Here is a 24,523-nt window from a genome sequence, read left to right as displayed (position 1 = left end):
AGTAGAATCTGGTATTGGATCAGAAGCTGGTGGAACAGACACAGTGAGGCCGCCAATGAAATTGACAACACAAGGCTGGCCCTTGCTGCTAGGGCTGTTCAACCACCAAGCTCCACTTTAGGAAGAGCACACATCTTTCTGGTAAGCACGGGAGGCAAAATCCCTTGACCGGTAAGCAGCTGTCAGAGTCTCTCAAAGACGGTCTGGACCCTGGGAAGTGACCATGTCTGCCAGACCCCTTGGTCCTAGTAACAACCTAACAGTGTCTGGTCTGCCATGATAGGGAGACATCATTTCGCCTCCATCCAAACAGGTTCCTGCTCATTCTTTCTGGGAAGTGTCTGCTCTCCAAATATTTGAGCAACACCAGTTGAAAAGAATTAAACAAGAACCCCCTTATCTTCCACTTAACCACCCATGAGAATAAAGTTAAACAAAGAGAGAGCTAAGATAAAAATCAAACATCTGCACTGGCAAATATTTAAACTCTATGAATGGTAGAAGAAAGGGGTAAGAGTAGGATCACTTCAAAAAGGAACTATCACATTTATAAAGTAAATGATACTTGAACGCCCCCAACCGAGTTTACTTATTCAAACACCTAAATTAATGGGCAAACTGAAAAGCTGTCAAATAACGTGTAATCATGGTCCGAGAAATGGTTTTTCCTTCCATCTCTGCAGAGATTGGGGAGATAAGTCACATTCTTTTTGTTCTTATCAGTATTAAGGATTAAACCTTCAGGTTTCAGCAACTCAGCCACAGCAGAAACATGGCCAGTGTCAAACACCCTTGCAAGGTAAGGCTTGCAGAGCAACAAAGTCTCTCTTTCTCTATGAAAGTCTAAGTATCATACAAACCAGGCCCATTTCTTTTTCACCATTTTCCCACCACAACAGATCGCTGAGAGAAGGCCCTGCTGTGATTGTATGTCTCATGGCTAGATTCAAAATGGCAGTATTATTCATTTAATCCACTTTCTCACGCAAGCTTGAAAAATTGCACAGGTGACATCTAGGGGAATTGGAAGTAGATCCATGACCACATTAAACATTTATCCTTATCTTCCTCATCACCAGGTTGTTGCAGGGGTGCAAGAAGAAGAAAGAAGGGAACCTGGAGGAAAAAAAAAACAAACCCCACCCCACCCCCACCCCCCCAAAAAAAACCCAAAACACAAGCAGGTGGACACAGGCCTGGTGGGACCCAAAGGTTCCCTTCGTGCTATTCTGCAGCCCATGTCCATCCTGCCAACTTGACCTCCAAGAAGGGCTTAAGTTGCTGTACATTTATTTATACACTTCCCTCCCTTGCTAAGAAGACACAAAGAAAGATCCTTTCCTGTGTTTATCCCCAGAGCCTGTGGCCCAGAGTTGGCTGTGAAGAGCAAGATATTAGTTAATAAATGTCTGCTGGATGAATAAATGCAGGAAACCTAAGAGGTGGAGACTTCCTGGGCCTAGAGATTGGAAATTTGTGTGCTTTCTTCCTTCGTAAATAGCAGACAACTGTGAGTGGTAGGACACAGACATCAAAGAGAAGCACTAAGAATCTCCAAGTTAGCAGATGACCTTGTAGATGAACTGGCCTAATCTCTCAGGCACATGGGCCCTGAAGAGGGAAGAGGCCTGTCCAAATCTCCCTGTAAAAGAAACAGGAAATGTAAGATGTGGAATACTTAGGACTGTGTCCTCAAAAAGAATTACTGACATGATATCAATAAGTTAATAAAGCTATGTGTGTGCATCACCTTATTAGGAAAGTAGGGTCCCCCCAAACAGATTTTAGAATGGTTTTTAAATCTTGGCGTTCTTTGAAGACACGGTGATATTTTTGCACAATAAACATATAAAAAGCCCAAGGAAAACTTCTAGTCCTTTGTTATCACAGGGTTGATTTCTTAAAGCTGGTAGAGTCCACTAGCTAGTTTCTTTTAGAGACGAGATTTTCTAAAAAGGAAGGAGAGAAGGAAGAAAAGAAAATCACAGGATCAACTCTCTCCCTAAAATCCACAAAAGGCCACTGGTGAAGGTCAGTATTCTAAGCAGAGTGGCAGGTCTCCCTTCTTTTAGTAAAGGTCACACAGCAGGACTTTCAGCAGACCCAGATGCAGGTGTGCTTTCTGCTGGGAGGATGTTCATCAATAGTCCTAAATGTACAGGTACCTATCCCCCTGCGACCACCACCACACACATGGACGGAAAGGACATAAATTACTGCAGGAATACGGTTTTAACACTTAGAAACAAACTAACCAGACTATGGGAGATTTACATTCAGCCAATTTAGAAACTTCAGAGGGTCATACAACAGCCTCTAGTGAAATTCTAAGAAGGAAAACATAGTTTAGCATTTCAATTGGCAGCTAAGCCATTCCAATTTTACCACAGGTCAAAATAGTGTCATTTAAAAAAATGATGTCAGGGGTGCCTGGGTGGCTCAGTCAGTTAAGCATCTGACTTTGGTTCAGGTCATGATTTCACGGTTCCTGAGTTTGAGCCCTGCATTGGAGACTCTGCTGTCAGTGCAGAGCCCACTTTGGATCCTTGGTCTCTCTCTCTCTCTCTCTCTCTCTCTCTCTCAAAAATAAACATTTAAAAAAAATGATCTGAAATCAGGCAAACCAGATTCTAAATCCTACTCCCTGAGCCTGGATACAACCTCTGAGCCTGCTTCTTCATGGGCACAATGGGGGTGGGGCGGAGCAGATAGCTGTTAAGATCATTTGAATAATCTAAGTAAAATAACATTCATTTTTTAATGTTTATTTTTGAGAGAGAAAGAGACAGAATGCAAGTGGGGGAGGGGCGGAGAGAGACAGAGAGAGAGACACAGAATCTGAATCAGGCTCCAGGCTCTGAGCTGTCAGCATAGAGCCCGACTGACTCGGGGTTCAAGCCCATGAACTATAAGATCATGACCTGTGAAGTCAGAAGCCCCACCTACTGAGCCACCCAGGCTCCTCAGTAGAACAACACTTATAAGAGTAAAACCCAAGAAAGTATTTTACTGAAGTATAAGCATATGTAACTTTTACATAAGTTAAATAATGTCACTTAGTCGGCCTTCTGAAATGTAAAACATTCTGTAAAATCTTTGTTGAATTCTGAGCTCAAGTGAAGTCCTTCCGGTGCTAATATTCATAAAGACAGTATCTGTAACATTTCACCTGCCTGCAGGTAGTAATCATTTTTGAAAGGACTGGAGATGAAAGTTTGAGATAAGGGAGAACAACTTGAAAGGCTAAGATGGGTCATATAGCACTTTAAGGGCAAAAACACAAAACACACCTTCTTGGGGGAAAGGACAAGATCTGCAATAAAAATTAAACTCAGTTTGTTAAGGACCATGCTTGTCTTGTTATGTGACCTTGTGACATGGAAAGAACAAAACAGCAAGAGTCATAAATGGAAATGGAAAAGCATCTGGCTAAGTCACAATGTTTTATTTTTCTTAAGAACATAATAATTCTTATTATAAGAAAATGTGGGGGCGCCTGGGTGGCGCAGTCGGTTAAGTGTCCGACTTCAGCCAGGTCACGATCTCACGGTCCGTGAGTTCGAGCCCCGCGTCGGGCTCTGGGCTGATGGCTCAGAGCCTGGAGCCTGTTTCCGATTCTGTGTCTCCCTCTCTCTCTGCCCCTCCCCCGTTCATGCTCTGTCTCTCTCTGTCCCAAAAATAAATAAACGATGAAAAAAAAAAAAAAAAAAAAAAGAAAATGTGTACAGGGTTAGATACTTTACATCATTTTTTTTCATGTGTACTACCTTAAAACAAGTGGGGAAAAATAGGAGTTGCACACATGTGGTCAGCTACTATGCCTAGAAATCTTATTTTAAACAAAACTTAACTATGTATCAGCACGACATTAAAACTATACAATTTGGGGCACCTGGGTGGCTCAGTCGCTTAAGCATCTGACTTCAGCTCAGGTCATGAAGCATCAGCTTCAGCTCATGAGTTTCAGTCCAGTGTCAGGCTCTGTGCCGACAGCTCAGAGCCTGGAGCCCGCTTCGGATTCTGTGTCTACCCCTCCTCGGGCCGGCTCTCTCCCCTTCCCCCACTCACGCTCTCTCTTTCCTTCAAAAATAAACATTAAAAAATAATCACATACAACTACACATTTCAACCTGGCCCTGTCTCCTGAACGGCCATGGCATATAACATAGTTGTGGGTGGAGGGGGATATTTGTGGAATGAAAATAAAATGATGCTACAGGAGAATCTCAACTCCTCACCAAACACCGCCCCAGAATGATCTGTGTGCAACTCAAAAATCAAAATCAGCATGTTCCAACTGGATTCATCTTCCTCTTGAAAATCTTTTGCTGGGGCACCTGGCTGGCTCAGTCAGTAAAGCATGCTACACTTGATCTCAGGGTCTGGAGTTCAAGCCCCACATTAGGCATGAGGCTACCTATTAAAAAAAAAATCTTTTGTTCTTATTTTCACTTTCTAATTAATAGATTTCTAGCCGCTGAGATGCTCGATTTAAAATTTAAAACTGTCTTTTCAAATCTTTCTCTGCACCTAAATCTCCAATGAAATCTAGCTGACATCTTGAAGTGTCATTACTTTTCTCCTGGATTAGGATGGCCCAACTTGACCAGCAACTTGCCTCTCCACCCCAACTTATCCTTCCTTTGCCAACTAATTAACCTGCCCGAGTCTCAGACTGACAATAGCCTTTCTTTTCTTTAAAATCTACTGTTTACAGAGAAAAAAATTTGTCCAGTCGGCCAAGGATTTTGAGCCCAGCCCAGCACAGCTCTTATCCATTACTCCAGCTCTGTCCTCCACTTCTGCATGCTCGGTTCTTTATGATGCTTGCTCTTTTTTTCATCTGCAGCATTCTTTCCTAGATCTGTAGGAGTTCCACTCTTCAGGGCCTCAACTACCACCTCTCTACTGAGACTGAGTGCTCACAGGCCTCTGTTCATAATCTCTTTTTCTTCTAAAGGAGACTTTAGATTTTTCATGGCACTTGACACAGTCTGCTTAGCTTACGCTAATGGCCTGTGAGTTCCTGAAAGTACGGACTGTTTTTATTCATCTTTGTCTTTCGGACAGTTTCTAGTACAATGGCTTGCACATTAGGTGCCTTGAACAGGATCCAGATGAGGTGAAAATGATATATGTGGGTATTTGGAAAATTCACGTTTTTAAATTTACCTTACATATAACCAGTTATTTTTATATAATAATTATTCACATCCATTATTACTATATTAATGATTAAATCTAACTGGCCAACATCAACTTAAGTTTTCTAACAGAGCTTCTAACAATTGAGTAACACTCAGATGAAAACAACTATTATAAATGGGCATAAAGGTACTTGAATTTCCTGTCTAGAGGTAAAGTAGCTCAATAATTCTGTTATCATCATTACTACCAGTATTCAAAAACTAAAGACGAAATCAGGCTTGCTGCCATGCACCAACTCCTTCAGCAGATATTTAATGGAGACTTGTTCAAGCAAGGTGTTGAATCTGACTGGGTCCCTGAACTCAAATGTAACTAAAAAGAAAGATGAGAGAGCATACGATGTACAAATATAACTTAGAATCTGGAATCAACCACTCTCACAGTTACTAGAATCAACTTCAGTTGATCGCCTTTAGTTCCTCCCTCTTTCAACACCCAAGAGAGTGGGTGCCCATAGCCATATTCATGCCCCCACTTGTTCCTTGCCTATATAAATGCAATCAAACTAGGTCTTCTACTTGCCACATGGTCGGCAGGTAAAATCCCCTTAAAGGGGATCTTCATTTCTTTCCCTTTCTCAAAAATACTTAATTCTCTCATTCAACTGTTATTTACTGAGCATCTACCCTGTGTCAGACAGTAAAGATAAACACAGGAAGAATTGTCCTTGACTTCATTTCCAGTGCCTATGGTCTCCTGAATAAAGTTTAATTCTTCAGTCTAGCCTTTGAGAATCTCTATTATCTGATAGTAACCAACTTCTCAGATGGCCCTTTCATCACTTTCCAGACACTATGTACTCTTCAGTGCTCTTGGCCATTTTCAGATAGTCCTTTCTTTCCTGGAAAGCTCTTCTTCCATATTCCTATATGTTCAAATCCCCTTCTTACTTCAATACTAGGCTGAAATGCTTCTTCCATAAATCATTCCATAAATGTTTTTTTTTTTTTTAATGATTTAATGAATGAATAATTTAACCTCTATAAGCCTGGCTACATAATACCACCTTATTTCCCCTAAGTAGTTCTCAAAAAGATGAAAACAAATTCTCTCATGAAATCTAGAATTTACAAATTTGGGCAGTAGGAAAAGTTGCCTATAATGTCAAATGGCTCCAGTTAAAAACAAACCTTCTAAGAAGGCTGAGGGAAATTAATCAATCTTGAGAGCTAGGCCTCTGGAGTATAGTCTGAACTGCTCCTTTTACAGCTGAGGAAAACTGTAAACTAAAAAAGTTACATGAACTTTGTAAGATGATACAGCAGAGAAGAGCAAAAGTCCATCCAGTCTTAGTACTGTACTACAGTGATATAACTGCCTCACAACTTAAAGGAAAACTGTCTTCACTGTTTAAGGTGTTTCAAGGCAGATTATTTTAAAAGTTAACAATTTAAAAAGAGGCTTGCCTCCTTTTAAAAATTAAAAAGGCTCATGTCTGAGTTCAGCTTAAAAAAAAAAAGGCAGGGGCGCCTGTGTGGCTCAGTTGGTTAAGCGGCCGACTTCAGCTCAGGTCACGATCTCACGGTCCATGGGTTTGAGCCCCGCGTCGGGCTCTGTGCTGACAGCTCAGAGGCTGGAGCCTGTTTCGGATTCTGTGTCTCCCTCTCTTTGACCCTCCCCCGTCCATGCTGTCTCAAAAATAAATAAACGTTTAAAAAAAAAAAATTAAAAAAAAAAAAAAAAGGCAAACACAAACCTTGACCTGAAACTAGTAAGTCCCTAAAGAATCCAAAGGATCCTAGCTTAGGAGTCTGAACATTATGGGTCAGCATGTTAACTATCAAAATTAAAAACAACTCTCTAAGGAGCTTATTTCTGGTTCCTATAGTGTCAACAATATTTGAACTTAACATAGGAACATAGAAATTTGCACATCTAATCATACCGCAAGATATACAACCAATTTACATGAAAAAAGACTCAGCTGCCTGCACTCCTTTCCAGGCAGCTATTAACATGAGCATTATTAACTTTTTAAAAGAAGCAGTCTAGTAGGACACAATATAACGTTTGAAGAGAGTAATAATCTGGCATCCTCCAATCTAAATGTGAGTGTTAACAAAAAATTTAACTTCAGTAGTAGGCTTTGCCATTCAATTTTCTATCCTTTCTCTAAAAGTGTGTGATAGTTAATTTTATGTGTCAATTTGGCTGGGCCAGGGTCCTCAGATATTTGGTCAAACATTATTCTGGATTTTTCTGTGAAGGGAGTTTTGGGATGAGATCAACATTTAAGTCAGTGGGCTGTGGGTCCAATTAGGTGAAGGTCCTAATAAAGACTGACCTCCCAAGCAAGAAGGAATTCTGCCAGCAGACTGGAACTGCAACTGTTCCTGGGTCTCCAGACTGCTGGGCTACCCTGCAGATTTTAGACTTGTATCTGCAAAATCATGCAAGTCAATTCCTTAAAATAAATCTCGCCCCCTCTGCCTCTCTTTCACATATCTTCTCCTATCAGTTCTGTTTCTCTGGAGAACTCTAACAGGCTTACAGCAATGGCTATTCATGAGAAATGCAATCATGAGCTTGTACTTCTTGCATCAGAACCTATGCTGGTTGCTTTACCTATAGCACAATATCCCCAACAGATTTGTGGTAAGGCCTGACTCTTTTTTTTTTTTTTTTTTTAATTTTTTTTTTTCAACGTTTATTTATTTTTGGGACAGAGAGAGACAGAGCATGAACGGGGGAGGGGCAGAGAGAGAGGGAGACACAGAATCGGAAACAGGCTCCAGGCTCTGAGCCATCAGCCCAGAGCCTGACGCGGGGCTCAAACTCACGGACCGCGAGATCGTGACCTGGCTGAAGTCGGACGCTTAACCGACTGCGCCACCCAGGCGCCCCGGTAAGGCCTGACTCTTGAAATCCTACTGCTCTAGTGGGTGGCAGCCAGAGATGCATTAAATTTGGGTTCTCAGAAAATGAGAGGAGTCTTACCCTGCCTTCCCCAGTGACTACATCAATCCCAGTGGATGCTCCAACTCAAAGAGCTCCTTGAAAAATAGCAGAAATCTAATTTGACAATATTTCCCAGAGTTTCTTCACTTTTTGGAATCAGTGAAGTTTTAAGTCTGCCCTGATAGGTAGGAGAGAATTCTCTATAGAGCTGAAGTCTAGCTGTAGGTGGCTGGCTTCCAAGAGGCTTAGAAACAATTGCTTGCTTATTCTAGCTCATTCTAGTATTGCTTTGCTCATCTCAAACCTGGCCTAGAGGCCTTAACAAGTCCCACCACAATTAACCAATTCACAAGCATTAATTCAGTGAGGTCAAAAGCACTGAACCCCACTTGGAGACGCAGAAATAAAAATCTAAGTTCATCTTCCTAGCATTTACTTCCTAGTTTACCCTCACCATTGTTCCCTTCTTTTAAAAATAAGACAAAAGAAAAGAAAAGAAAAGAGAAGAAACGAAACGAAACTGGGAGAGGGAGGAGAGAAATGGATTAAAGACATGGAAGATAAAATTATTGATTGGTTTGTATAATAAAAGCCAAGGGTTGGTCGGTCCTGCTGAGTAAACAACAGGTTCAGATGTGCTCAAGAGAACCCCATCTCTGTGGCAAGCCAGATTTCAGGGACAGATATTCTAAATGTTATGCATAAAGGAGCTATATTCTTTAAATTTGACAGAATGAGTATGGACAGGATATTTTCTTCAGTCAAATTAATTAATATTATATGTTCATTTTTAGAGCAGGAGTTACAAACTCACATATTAGTGTGGGCCAAGCAGGTGATCAAAGTCAGGGGACTGGGTTGGGTGTAACCTACAGGGACCAGCGGGAACAGTACGTCAGGGAGATTGTGGGCCTTGTCCTCAAAGGGGAGCCATTCTTCATGCAAACGGATTGCTGCCCAGTGGGAATGTGGACCCACTATTGCCAGATCTTCTGATTTTAGAGAAGACAGCAATTTGGAGTTTTTAAATGTGTAATCTCCACAAATTTAAGTGTTGGCAACAGATTTAAAAAATTATAAATTTAAAAACCTTTAAAACATCTTGTGGGGCCAAGGTAAACACATCTGTAGACAGATATTGTCCCTGAGGATAATTACGTGTTTGTGTGTCTGTGCACTCCTTGGGGGAGAGCCCAGTCTCTCCTGTGCCCTCATCAGCAACCCAACACAACACAAGGGGAGCTGTTAACTAACTTACATGAGTAACTGAACTCATTCTCAAAATTATTTTAAGTGATACCACTGAAAATGAGTTTGTCTTACATTAAGACATAATTTAACTTTTCTCCATTTTAGAGGAGGTTAATTCTTCAGATCATTCCTTCGGCAAACACTTGACAAAGTACCTAATCTCTATGCAAGGCCTTGTACAAAATAATTAACTTGTAGAACTCCTGAGTAGGAGGAGTTCAGTAGTCTGAGAAGCAAAGTATCAAAATTATCTGCAAAATCAATTTTCTGCTGCTTTGTATATTCTCTCTGTTGTCAACATAGTATAAACCTTCAGAATCTATGATAGGACACTTTAAAGACCTTCTCTCTTCACAACTGGGCATTTTGTTAAAATATGCATTATCAAGCCTTTATGAGAAAAATAAATGGATTGTAAGCCAGCAAAACTGAAATTCTAGGCTTGAAACAAAAAGTGAATATTAGCCATTCGTTAAAATCAGTTATAAAAAATATTGTCCTAATACTACCTTATTTTTGATGCTTTTAGAGAAGAAGCAAAGTCAATAGGCACAGGCCTTTAAAATGTTAGTAGCAAATACCTTGAGCACCACTGGCCAGTGCTAGGTGTCAAAAAATGTTTACAGAGCCCAGATGTTTAAGAATGGACAAGATCCAGGGGTGTCTGATGGCTCAGTTAGGTAAGGCTCCGACTTCTGCTCAGGTCATGATCTCACAGTTTAGGAGTTTGAGCCCCACGTCAGGCTGTGTGCTGACTGCTCAGAGCCTGGAGCCTGCTTTAGATTCTGTGATTCCCTCTCTCTCTGCCCCTCCCCCGCTTGTGCTCTGCCTCTCTCTCAAAAATAAACAAACATTTTAGAAAATTAAAAAAAAAAAAAAAAAAAAAAAAAAGAATGGACAAAATCCAGATCTAAGACTGGAGGTCCTTTATCGCAAGTCAATTACTTAAACTTATAATAGCAGTATTAATACATTTGCACGTGGCCAGATATACATCAGGGGCATAAAAAGTCTACTTTATAGAACTGTAAAATCTCACAATTTGGAAGGACTTTGGAAATGACCTTGAATCCATTTTTCAGGAACTTCAGTCATTATCATATCTATCAGCTTCAAGATTTTGGTCACATTCACTTAATATTTTCATTTAGGTTAATTCAGTTTTTAAGTATATTATCTTAAAAAAGACTCTTTTGTTATTGCCATAAGGGAAAAAAGAGTATGTCCTGACATAGAGAGTAATACCCATACTTATAAAATAAGGAAGTTACAACCTAAAAACATTTCCCTAAGTGACTCTGTGAGGTATGGACTATCCTTACTGTCAGCTCACTGATGAGGAAATTGAGGCTCAGAATTAAGTGACTCCCCAAAGTCAACTTATGAGTGAAAGAGGTAGGATTCAAAACCAAATCTGCCTACCATTAAAAAAAAAAAATTGTTTAGTCATGTCCTCAAATGGCTTCTAAAGACTGGGAGTTCTTCCTGTCTGCACTTTACTCCAACATGAACTCCCTGAGATTCAAAATGGAGACATTTTTGGAGGGATTAAAATACACACTGAAAATGTGCTCAATAAGATACCAAAACAAAGTGGTGCAGCGAAGTGTTTTATGAGGGACTGGAACAAAGGCAGCAAAGGATTCCTATCATGGCTCATCCCAACAACTTACTAGTAACTCTTTCCCATTCTTGAATCTTCATTAAAAAGTTAAGTTTCATAACTTTATTTTTTATTTATTTTTGAGAGACAGAGACACAGTGCTAGCAGGGGAAAGGCAGAGAGAGAGGAAGTCAGAATCTGAAGCGGGCTCTAGGCTCTGAGCTGTCAGCACAGAGCCTGACATGTGGCTTAAACTCACGAATCATGAGATCATGGCCTGAGGTGAAGTTGGCTGCTTAAGTGACTGAGCCACCCAGGCACCTTGAGTCTCATAATTTTAGTAAGTGTTTGTGTTCACCCAATTGCTAGAAAAGCATCAGCTCAGAGTTACTTCAAAAACTCCTAAACACAGATCCCTGGTAAGTGAGCTCTATTCAGAGCCAGGAAGATTCTACCAGGGGTAGTCATCCTCTGCCACTCCCGGCTGTGAAGAGTTTTGATCAGATATCTCTTTAATATGCCTCTTTACTCATCTGTAAATCTTCTGATTACCCAGCTTTGTTGTCAGAACTGTCCTGGTTTTGCAAGATTCACCCCATACAGAGGTTGGTCCTGTCAACTACCCCTAATGAGGAGGTAAGATTGCATCATGGCTCTTCAGAGTGCCCATGCAACATTCAACGCACAAATCCAACCTCAGGAGGGAAAAGCCTCTCATCCTACCTAACCTGCTTACTCAGCACGTACCCTGCCACGAGTACAACCGAAGTCCCTGACGGTAAACTGAACTAGATGAGAAATTCCAGGAGGGCAGAGACTACAGTTTATGTGTTGCTGTATTCACCAAAAGGCAGACCACTGAATTTTGGCAAATATCTGCCTAGTCTGCATCTCAGACTTCAATCCTTATCTCTGCGTATTCAAAATGGAAATTGCTATCTTTATTCCTATACATTTTGATGTGAGTCCTCCCAAACGTTTATTTATTTTTTAGGTGTATTTTATTTAAAAAAAAATTTTTTTTTTAATGTTTGTTTATTTTTGAGACAGAGAGAGACAGAGCATGAACGGGGGAGGGTCAGAGAGAGAGGGAGACACAGAATCTGAAGTAGGCTCCAGGCTCTGAGCCGTCAGCACAGAGCCTGACATGGGGCTTGGACTCACCATCTGTGAGATCATGACCTGAGCCAAAGTCAGTTGCCTAACCACTGAGCCACCCAGGCGCCCACCATCTCACTTTTATGGATGGGATACAATTCTCTTGACTAATCCCCTATTAGAAATTTAGGATATTGACAATATTCTCTATTCTAACTAGCAGTACAATGACTTTCTTTACAAGCTTCTCTTTATGAACATGTCTTATTGGGGCACCTGGGTGGGTCAGTTGGTTAAGCATCCGACTTTGGCTCAGGTCATGATCTTATTATGGTCTGTGGGTTTGAGTCCTGTGTCAGGCTCTGTGCTGACAGCTCAGAGCCTGGAGCCTGCTTCAGATTCTGTGTCTCCCCCTCTCTCTTACCCTCCCCTGCTCATGCTCTGTCTCTCTCTCTCTCTCAAAAATAAACATTAAAATAATTTAAAAAAAAATTTTTTTTTCAACGTTTATTTATTTTTGGGACAGAGAGAGACAGAGCATGAACAGGGGAGGGGCAGAGAGAGACAGGGAGACACAGAATCGGAAACAGGCTCCAGGCTCTGAGCCATCAGCCCAGAGACCGACGCGGGGCTCGAACTCACGGACCGCGAGATCGTGACCTGGCTGAAGTCGGACGCTTAACCGACTGCGCCACCCAGGAGCCCCTAAAATAATTTTTAAAAAATGTCTTATTTTCTTGTGATATTCCCTCAAATGATATCAAATAACATGCATACTTCTAAAGTACATAATTTTTTTGTGATGCCATCCACCTGGTACATTTCTCTGCTTTGAGGAACCACAGGATCTCTCTGTGTCACATTTTGTGCTATTAATTATGTTCAGTATTCGCCCCCTCACCCCCAGAGTTTTAACACGTGGAGAGTGGACAGCCCCTTACTCAATTCAGATGTTGACAAGTAGTAATTAAATACAATTGCCAGGTGCCGGGGTAAAAAGGGATGAAGTGTAATCCCTGCCCAGAACAGCAGGGGAGGCAGAGTCACCACCAACAACCTGCCATAACATCAAGTTCTACACTGTAATAGAGGCATTTCAAACTTACTATGGGAACAGAGATGAGGGAGAAGTGAATCCCTCCAGGGGCAAAGAGAAATAAAAAGAGGGCGGGAAAAGGAGGTATTTGAAAGCTATGGAAAGAGGCAAACTGTGGAGTTACTTCTTGAAACAATAGAAATTCACAAGGTGGGCCAGTAATGGGAAGAAGACATAGGGGATAGATTTCCAGGTAGAGGGCAATCAATTCCAGCTCGTTTCAACCAGAGCAACAGTTCCACTTAGGAATTTATGAAAACCTCCTATAGCCAGATAATTCTTTGTTCTGGAGGGTCTGTCCTGTGCATTACAGGCCGTATAGACGCATCCCTGACCTCTACACACTAGATGCTGGTAACTGTTCCCCACCTTCCAACAGTGACAACTGAAAATGTTTCCAGACATTGTCAAACATTCAAGGGGAAAGGGGGAGAAAAAAGGAGGATGGAAATCATCCCCGGTTGACAACCACGGTTTCAAGCATAATTCTAGCTTCAAGGATTTCTCCCTTACTATACCAGCTTTTCTCCCTGTTCTGAAAATGATGTTTTCTTTGGTTCAAAACCCAAGTGAGCCCTCCTTTTCTTTTAGGTAAGAGAGAAGTTGTCAAAAACACTAAGTTACTGATGTCCCAACTACAAAAAAAAGGACATCTTCTTTGATTACACCTAATAAAAAAAGAAATGTTCATGTGATATGGAAGCATACAATAGGGCTAATATTTGTTCAGAACTACAGAGAATTTTTCACAATTGATCACACTGAATACTCAAAACACTGTATGAAGTATTCATTATTGTTCCCTTTCTAGAGAGGAAGACAGGGTGGCTGAGACATCAAATACCCAAGACCATCTGAGTATTAGGTAAGATTCATAACCAGACAGTCCCATTCTACACTGTATACATTTTTCCATTTAGTTGAGTAAAAAACTGGGAGCTTCTTTAGGCTGCAGAGAGAAAGGCTCATCTTAGTATCACAAAGAAGGAGAATAAAATGACTTAAGGATGTCCTGCTACCTCCATACCCCACCAAGAAACTGTAAGTAAAAAACTGCTGATGGAAGCAAAACATTTAACCACCAAAAACTGCTGTATCTATCCCTTGCACGGCTCCAAGAGCACTCACTGTACAAAGAGGGGAATAATACATACCAATTATGGTAACATTTATACTCATAATCTTTAAAGTATGTTAACAGCTTTTAGCCATTTGAAATAGCCCTAGAAAATAAAGATTATTATCCACTGACAGAAAAGGCACATAATTAATTAATTAAGGTCACACGGCTAGAGACCAAGTAAAAATTAAGTTCTCTTACCTTTAGTTAAGTGTTCTTTCCATTACAAACAATTTCCAGCATCACATGATTCTACACACCCCTCCAAATATAAATATCACTACACACCCCTCCAAATATAAATATCACTAGGCCAATAAATAAAAATATCCCTAACCATACGGATACTAATTCTGTTTCATTATTATCTGAAGCCACATTTCCCGTTAGCGTAGACGTTATTTTTAAAACTACCAAAGAAAAAAGCGGGAATTTTTGTTACTCTTAAAGACAAAAAGTACTCTCTTAAATTAGGCGAATTACTAGAAGCAATGAGACTAGCTTATTCATGACCCATTAGTTGATACATGACAAAATGTAATTTTCTAGGCTTCATCAACTTTGTACTCAAGTAATATTTGATACTTCTGAAACTGAATTCCAACATGACAAAAAGGTGAGCAGGGAAGGTCTGGGAATTTCTTGGATACAGTATGTTGAGCCCCACATCTTTAAAAATTACTCGTCTATTTAAAGACAAAAGGCTTATTTAAGATAGAAATACTATTCACTTTGCAATAAACAAGCACAGGGATTTTGAATATGAATGGAGAGCAATTCAATTCCTGGTTTAAACAAGAAAAAAATATTTTTAAAGTCTTACTCCATCATGGAAGGTGGGATCGTACAGCAGTCTTGAATTGCAGTTAGAGGAGAGGTTAGGTGAGCCGTATAAGAAGCTTCTACAACTTGCTTGTTCCGGTTGACCACATCCAAGTAACGATTGAACTTCTCTCGGATTTTTTTGGCTAGCTGGGGGACAAAGGGTAAGCAAAATAAATCGAAAGCCTAACGCAATAACCAACTGTGTTTTTTCTAATAAGCTCGTTAATTTGTGTCACAAGCTGCACGTATTAAACTTCAGGTAAAACTAACAACACATACGCACATCTCATTCCACTGTGTAAACTGAGGTAAAAATTGCAAAGTGCCCAGAAGTCACAGAAGGATACTCAGACAACAAAACGATACCTGCCATCTTGTAATAGCTAATGACACATTATGAACTTCTCATGTGTTTGAATTCAACAGAAAAATACTGATCCATAAAATGTCTTATTAGACAAAGGAAAACAAAGTCTATTGATATTATTGTCAGCATGACAGTGGGCATTAGGTCTTACAAAGCAACAACAGTGACTGTAAGAAAACAATCCACTATTCATGGTTCTGGATTCACACAGATTTTCAAAGGGGAAAATACGTGAAAAAGGGAAAGGACATTCAGTATCTTCTGCTACAAAACTCCAGGGGGCACCATTCACAGTCTTCCATGTGAATGGCAAATCCCTGGAGTTGTACAATGTAGACATCCCTATGAAACAAAATATATAGTTAGAAATATACTCCTGTTTGGTCTGTTACACCGTTAAGATGGACAAATGTCTTTCTTAACTGCTGTGAACAGAACACTTCATCATCATTTACTTTCATGTGGGAAAAACAAAAGCAAATTGATAAGCATACTGCTTTTTCCTCCATTGTTCTCATCAAATATCACAGCTTAATTATAGATCTCCAAGGAAAACAGTGTTGTTTTTCTTCCCCTTCAACAAAATGTTACCCAAATGAAATGACTGATAGAATTATAACTAATTGGTTTTGTAGAGCTATTCATTATCAGCACACTAGAGGAGAACTAATCATCTCCTTTGGGTCATCAACTCACACAATCCAATAGCTTACAGGCTGAGAACATGAAACCAAATCAGGATATCTTCATTTGTTATTTTCAAGCCAATTCCTCAATTCGATCTTGTCCCATCGATATTTGGGAGTTTTCAGAGTGTCAAATAACGTTCTCAGCCTTGCTATATATTGTACAAACTATAAGGTACAAACATCTCTACACGTAACAAGAGTATGAGCGTAACATTTAATTTGATAAAGGGCTGTCCCATTTTGTCTCACCATTTTCAGAGAAGGTATTGTATGCCCCCCTAAATTGACAAATCCACCTGCAATTCTAATCCCTGAGCTAGAATTTATTTTAAAAAATTATGTTTTTCTTGCTGAGGTCTTTGAAACAAAATGTATAGATGCAGTTTAACTTCCCATCTTTTTTTTTTTTTTTTTAATTTTTTTTTTCAACGTTTTTTTATTCATTTTTTTTGGGACAGAGAGAGACAGAGCATGAACGGGGGAGGGGCAGTGAGAGAGGGAGACACAGAATCGGAAACAGGCTCCAGGCTCTGAGCCATCAGCCCAGAGCCTGACGCGGGGCTCTAACTCACGGACCGCGAGATCGTGACCTGGCTGAAGTCGGGCGCTTAACCGACTGCGCCACCCAGGCGCCCCTAACTTCCCATCTTAATTTAGACCACTGGTGATTCTGCCTCCGAGGGGATTTGGCAAAGCTTAGAGATGATTTTGGTTACTAAAATGTGGTACAAAGTGCTACCGACATGTGGTAGGTGGAGGCCAGGATGCTAAGTAACAATGTGCTTAGCAAATGTGCTATTTTTTTCATGTTTATTTATTCGAGAGAGTGAGAGTGTGTGCACAAGCAGAGGAGGGGCAAAGAGAAAGGGAGAGAGAGAATCCCAAGCAGGCCTGTGCTGTCAGTGTGGACTGGACCAGGGGCTCAAACTCACGAACCATGAGATCATGACCTAGCTGAAATCAAGAGTCCGACGCTCAACCGAGGCACCCAGGCGCCCCTGTGCTGGTTTTGAAACCATAGTGTGCTCTAATGGAATAATCCTTTTACCTGGACTCTTACAGTCAATGGATAGTTGAGGGTGAGAGATAGGGTAACAGATCCAGCTTGAAAACCTCAAGTATATTCTCACAGTGCCCTGCATTCCCCCCTCACAACATACTCTACACTTTAATGCTGTCATCTGTTTAATGTCTGGTCCCACACTAGACTGTATGCTCTGTAAGAGCGGGTACTACGTGTGTTTTTTGTTCATCTCATTATCTTTAGCACCTGCCTGGCATTGCAGGCAGACAATAAATATTTAATGAATTAATGAAAATTAAAGAAAAAAAAAACAACCAGTCACCAACCTTATCTTTTGGTCTAACGACCAACAACCTCTTTAAAAACTTGGACAACTTATTTAAAAACAACAATAGCCACAATATGTATTTCTGGGAACTCCATCAAGAAGAGCACGTTTTATCTTTTCTCTTTAGGCTCTGAAATAAATATTCATTTTCCACCTACAATACCAAGAATATAGCCCTTCCTTGTCCTTGGCAACAAATGTTCTGTAACAAGATAAAGTGTGCTTGAAAAAATGTAAATTCTAGGGGCACCTGGGTGGCTTAGTTGGTTGAGCATCTGACTTCAGCTCAGGTCATGATCTCACAGTTCATGAGTTCAAGCCCCACATCAGGCTCACTGCTCTGTTAGCTCGGAGCCTGCTTTGGATCCCCTGTGTCCCTCTCTCTTCACCCTTCCCCAGCTCACATTCTCTCAAAAATAAAAAATAAAGAGGAAATTTTAAATAAGATCTTCACAAACTCACTTCTAAAATGCAATTTGTGATCATTTTTGTCTTTCTTTCAACATACACACACACACACACACACAAAAACATCTGAGAAATACCTGGTATTTCTTCTACATATTGGGAAAATTCTATCTTTGAACAAAGACAGATCTAATTAAACCTGATATTTTATTAAAAAAAATTTTTTTTTAACGTTTACTTATTTTTGAGAGGCTGGGGTAGAGAAAGAGAGTGAGCAGGAGAGGGGCAGAGAGAGAGAGAGAGAGAGAGAGAGATGTAGAATCCGAAGTAGGTTCCAGGCCTTGAGCTAGCAGCACAGAGCCCGACACAGGGCTCAAATTCATGAACCATGAGATCATGACCTGAGCTGAAGTTGGATGCTTAACTAACTGAATGACCCAGGCTCCCCAATCAGGATATTTTAATTTGTCTCACTGTCTACTTTTATATGAGCTAAAAATGATTTTTATTTTTAAATGTCTTTTTTTAAAAAAGGTATTTTGTGGGGCGCCTGGGTGACGCAGTCGGTTAAGCGACCGACTTCAGCCAGGTCACGATCTCGCGGTCCGTGAGTCCGAGCCCCGCGTCAGGCTCTGGGCTGATGGCTCAGAGCCTGGAGCCTGTTTCCGATTCTGTGTCTCCCTCTCTCTCTGCCCCTCCCCCGTTCATTCTCTCTCTCTGTCCCCAAAAAAAAAATAAATAAACGTTGAAAAAAATAAATAAATAAAAAAATAAAAAAGGTATTTTGTTATAGTTAATAATAAATACAGGAAATTCAAATTTCGATGTTCATAAAGTTTTACTGAAATAGTCATTTGTTTACCTGTTTATGGCTGCTTTCATTCTACAGTGACAGAGTCGTTGCAATAGAGACTATGCAGCTTGCTTCCCTATAAGAAGTTAGAAGCCCTAACACATCCCAAGATAGAACCATAATCTTAGTAGTTTTACAAAAATTTGCAGCAATTTTTTTTTTAACATTCTACTAAGAGGTGGGGGTCCATGCTCTCTCTCCACCCACTCCTTGAATCTGGGTAGAGTTATGATGGCTTCTACCAGTCAAGTATAGAGAAACTGACACCATGCAACTTCTGAGGCTAGGTCATAAGGGCCATGCAGCTTCCGCAGGTCTCCCTTGGAATGCTCTCAAGCTACCCTGCTGTACCAAGACACATGAAGAGGCCACAGTTAAGTGCTTGGTTGGCAGCTCCAGTTGCTCAAGCCTTCAAGTCACCTCAGCCCAGGTTCCGAAGAGGAGTCAAGAAGCCTCCAGAATATTCCAGCCCCCAGTCTCCTCTGATGAAGCTCCACACATCATGGAACAGAGATAAGCCACCCTTGCTATGCCTGGCCTGAGCTCCTGACCCACAGAATACACAAGCATAAAAAGATTGTTTATGCCACTAAGTTTGGGGTATTTTTTTATGTAGCAACACGTAACTTGAACACCCAAGATAGGCTGAATTCCGTTCCAAGATAAACATATTGAGGCTGAACTATACAAAGCCATTCAGATCCAACTGTTCCCATCTATACCATCAGAACGATCAAGACTGTAGTATCTGTTGCAAAGAGTTCTTGGGGTTGGTTGTTCACAAAAGTCTAAGAGCTACTGCATAGTGGCAGTTACCACATATTATGCATAAGGATCCTACAATTTAGGGATCATTATTTTCTATCAATTAGGTGGTTTTGTGAAAGCCAGTCACCTAAACTCAGAACCAACCTGTCTATAAAGCCTGTGTGTATTCACTATCTGCTCCACACAAACCAAACTTAAAAGAAGCTTCAGTAGTGACTTGACATTTAAAAATATGACAAATCACACCGATGTGAGGAACGAAACTCTCATTAACATAACCAGCCAAGGCGCAGAGCCAGGGTGCAGAGTCCCCCACTACTGGGCTGTCTGTGGAACTAAACAGTTAGTTCCCTGTAGTGGGGTGTGTGGTGAGGGAAGGAAAGAAGGAAAGGGACAGAGGGAGGCACTGCAAGAAGGAGCAGGGCAGGGGCAAGTTGGGAATGTTTGCCTTCGGCCTCCTCGTTAGCATGGGCTGCATTTTAAATATATATATTTATGGGGGGGGGGGGGGAGGAAGGGAGAGAGGGAGAGAGAGAGGCAGGCAGAGAGAAGCCCGAGCAGGCTCTGTGCCACCAGCACAGAGCCTGATGCAGGGCTCAAACTCACGAGCTGTAAGATCATGACCTGACCCGAAGTTGGACGGACACTCAACCAAACTGAGCCACCCAAATGCCCCTCAAGCTGCATTTTTCCTCAGTGGATGCAGCAACTTGCACACAGAGCCCAGACACACATGACCCTTAACAAAAGGTCTCAAATGCAAGCCCCCCCCCCCCCCACTTTGGTCAGAAGCTCCTGCCTTTCACGTGGTGAAACCTCATCTTGCCTTGTTAAAAAAAAAATCATAATTGCCAACGTTTGTTGAGTGCTAACTATGTGGGGGCACTGTTCTCAGCATTTCACAAGCACGTCTCCATTTAGTCTTTCAAAGAACCATGGGAGATACACACATCTGCATTTTTTCCAGAAGCAGAAGCTGAATGTTCAGTAACTTGCTCAAGTTTACAAAGCTAGTAAGCAGTAGAGCTGGGATCCAAACACGGTCCTATTGTAACTTCAGGGCCAAAGGTGCAACCTGTGTGCAACACGGTTTCTCTCTGGAATACCCACAGACTAACAGCCCCCTCTTCCCACTTCTTTTCAAATCCATTTTAACAAATGCTATACAATCTTGGCAGATTACTAAAAGCCATGCACAGTCTCATTACTTTATAATAAAAATTAGACTTCTGAAAATACTTACCTAGAATTCTACATAATTCCTACGAAAGTCAAGACTTTGTGGAGGTTTAGAATTGAATTCTACCACCACTATAAAAAAAAAAAAGAGGGCCAGGGCACCTGGGTGGCTCAGTCGGTTAAGCGTCCGACTTCGGCTCAGGTCATGATCTGATGGTTCCTGAGTTTGAGCCCCGTGTCGGGCTCTGTGCTGACAGCTCAGAGCCTGGAGCCTGCTTCGGATTCTATGTCTCCTCTCTCTCTGTTCCTCCCCTGCTCACGCTCTGTCTCTCAAAAATAAATAAATTAAAAAAAAAAAAAAAAGAGGGCCAAGTTTGAAATAACGTATTCTCCGAAAACAAAACCTGTTATTACCTGTCACTATGAGGTCAGATACATCAAATGGTCTTAAATTGTTTCCAATTACTTAAAAAAAAAAAATTGTTCCAATTACTTCACGGTGTTTAACTTTGTTCATAACCCGGAAAGAGAACAGAGTGGATGCCCTGCTCTTTTCCTTTCAGAAGCAAGTTTCATAATTCAATCTAATCTTCCACGCTGGATTTTCATTCAATTTATCTGCCATCATGAGGCAGTACCATGCAGTTGTTAATTCCCATTTTACAACGGAAGAAACTGAGGCATATGGAGCTTAAGGGCCCCTTGACTCCCATGTCGTGCTCCGGCCTCCCTTAACCCCACTGCCTGAGATGACCTCCCTGTGCCCTTCTGACAAGGAAAGGGGATAGTGGCTCACTGTGGAAACCTCAACTCATGCTCCACTGTGGGGCAGTTTTCTCTTTCTCACTCTAAAAGCAAGCTCTTTCAGCATACCAACCAAATCCAGGTTGCTCGGTGAGCACAACAATATCCATTTGAGTAAAGATAGCCCACAGAGAGATTAAATCCTGAATGTCTCTGTTAAACTAAAGAGGACCAGCTCCCAACACAGACCCTTCCAAGAGGCCAGACAGATTCTGGGTCTGTAGCCTGCCATGATCCCTGCAGACAGAAGAAAACAAAGGACTTCTTAACAAAAAGCTACAGGTGGACCCACAATCCTCCTCAGTGTAATTAAAAACATTTTTCTTTCCACAGCCCAGCTTTCATCTTTTATCCTTCTTTATCCTCTCCCCCTTCATCCCTAAGGGGTTCCTGAATGCTGATGAGGCAACGGGACTAAAACCATCTTGTCATCTTTTGGGTCAATTCTTTGGCTAGCCAACATTCAGCCATGGGTCAAATGATCAGTAGGTAGCACGCCGGTCCCCATGGGAACGGATTCTAATTTGTCATCATCTCCAGTGACAACGTTTCATCACAACATCAATGAATTTCTTTCTTGCTGAATTTCACTTCCCTTAATTTTCCCATAGACATTTCTGTCATTTGCATACTTCCCCAGAGCCCCCCCGTTTTTAAAGGTCTTTTTTTTTTCACCTTAGCTTTAAACTTCTAAAGATTGGGGGTGGGGTAGGCACACAGTTCGAAAAAAGGTAAAAGAAAACAAAAATGCAAGGCACAGTACACACTTTATTTATGTCTTTTCCCTAAAACTCAGAAGGAGTTTTGAATGTTAGGGAAAGCTTTATTTAAAATGCATAACAATGAAGCTGACAGGCACAGACAGGAAAGGTACCCTAGGGGACTGAAGATTCATAGCAAAATTCCTATTGAATGTAGAAGAGTTTAACATTTGACATTCAAAAACCTTTGTGCCGTGATAAGAATTTAATAGCTGATCCCCTTTTCTTTCAATTCCAGCCTTATTACTCAAGAATTATTATTTTTCCCAGCAGTTTCAGGATTTGGTTCTTTAAGCGTATGTGGCATAGAAATAATTTTATGTATATGCAAGCACAAATATTTAACATCTCTGAACATCACACTGCCACATTCCAAAGTTCAAGTGGAAAGCATCCTCATTGCTGCATGTTGCACACCGTATGCAGGATATAAAAAAACGCTCTGCCCTTGCTAGCTATGAGTAATTAGCCATTACTACCAGTAATTATTATTGACAGTTGTAAGAGCTCTCTCAATTTTTTGCTGGGAATTTGGGCGAGTTGATTTCCCCCTAGACTCAGTTTCCTCATGAGTAAAATGGCAACACTATTCCCCCTTTTCAAGGGTTTACTGTGATGTTCAAATGAAACAGTGAACATAGAAAGCCCATGATAAGCACAAAGGATTTTTATTGTTATAGCTCCGTCTCGACAGCAGCAAATGCATGTGATAGTGATACAGAAATAATGTGGGGTCTAAATTTTCCAATAATCGAGCTCTAAGTGAAGGGAGAAGGGCTACCTGAACATTAACCATTTTACTCACTTAACTCATCCGCATGCTTGATCCTCCACAGGAAACCTGGCACAGGGTCAGCAGGGGAAGGAGGGAACATTTCCCCCCCTTTAGATTAACAGCAAAATGGCACAAAGGGCTTAAGCTTTGGAGTCAAATAAATTGGAGTTAAATCCGGCTCTGTCGCTAACTAGCTAAAGGGAACAGGCACCTTATTTCTCTAAGCTTCAACTTAATTACCTCTGAACTGGGAATAATAACAGGTGCTTCATGATATTGTTTGAGAACTAAAAGGGCTCAGGTCTGTGAAGCAGTCAGCAGAGTAACGACCGTAAGAGCCAAATACTGACTGTTGCTATTGTTACTTAACCATTATTGTAGTTGTTATTGTTTGGGGGACTTGATGTACTGACTCAGGTACTTTGGAGAATCTTGAACAAAGAGTCAGGCTGGATGTGTTAACACTGGGCTATGACCTTGCTAGGGCTGTCAGTGCCTTGTTAAAAGCACTGTGTCCTGCAGGTTACATAATTACAGTCTGAAGTAACTCGGGATCCTTCTAGGATCTTCTTTCTAAACTTAAGGATCCAATGAGGACTTTTATTCTGGTCTTCTGCCTTTTTTACGTGACTCGTCTTACATGTGCCTTCCCACAACCCTAGGAGCTGGGCAGAGCAAGTATTCCCTGTCCTGTTTCTACAGTCAGGAAATCTAGTCTCAGTGGTGTGCCCGGGCTCACACTGAGTGAGTGGAGAAACCAGAGACCATTTCTTCTAATCTCTAGCTCTGTTCTCTCTGTGCTACAAACTCCCCAAATTGCAGAAAACTCAACTTTCCCAGATCAAATTCAATTCAATTCATTCTTTCAGTCCCAGCCTGATTTTTGTGTCTTTGAATCCTCCTCAGACCCTTCTTTTCCAAAATCGCCTTGAATTAACTGAGCTGGACCCCTCATATCCTGCTTCACATTGTTCATTTTTCCTAGGTAAGGATCCCGCTTTCGCCAACAAACCAGGAGCATCACAACTAGCATTTATCGATTGCTGGCCATGTGTTAGGCATTTTGAAAGTGCAACATTATGTGAAGTCTTTTAATTCTTGTAACAGCTCTTAGTAATTGCTATATGCTATTTTTAGTAGATGGTGCTGATAATTTGTCCAAGGTCACTCAGCTAATCCTCAAATCCATGTTCATGAACACTACACTGCATTTTTATCTAATGCAGTACCTAGCATCTAGAAGAGACTTAAAAGACTTCATTCACTACTGTAATCATTTGCCCTCATATAATACACCATTATTTGCCATATTGGAAAAATCTGCTTCCAGTTCTAGGAAAGGGCAGATAAACTAGGAATACTGTTCATATCTGGTTCAAGGCAATTAGAAACTCTGGGCCTGTCTAGTTCCCGATCCTGGGTAATATCAGCTGCTCTGGAGTAAGTCTTAATGAGAACAAGAACACCA

The 24,523-nt window shown here is 41.0% G+C and overlaps 1 protein-coding gene across 2 annotated transcripts in view; it reads right to left on the bottom strand.

Annotated features, from left to right (window-relative positions):
- The window catches only part of CACHD1 (cache domain containing 1), a 210,214-nt gene that overhangs the window by 82,700 nt on the left and 102,991 nt on the right, over positions 1-24,523 (bottom strand). The window contains exon 3 of one of the 2 annotated variants that reach the window (XM_045477681.1): positions 15,098-15,246. The exons of the other annotated variant lie outside the window; for it this stretch is intronic. Within the exon in view, the coding sequence (XP_045333637.1) occupies positions 15,098-15,246 (149 nt within the window). The remainder of the gene's footprint in view (positions 1-15,097; positions 15,247-24,523) is intronic. 2 annotated transcript variants of the gene reach the window in all.

Source organism: Leopardus geoffroyi, chromosome C1 (genome assembly GCF_018350155.1).
Source record: "Leopardus geoffroyi isolate Oge1 chromosome C1, O.geoffroyi_Oge1_pat1.0, whole genome shotgun sequence".
NCBI classification, from domain to species: Eukaryota; Metazoa; Chordata; class Mammalia; order Carnivora; family Felidae; genus Leopardus; species Leopardus geoffroyi.
This window is presented reverse-complemented; position numbering and strand designations above follow the sequence as displayed.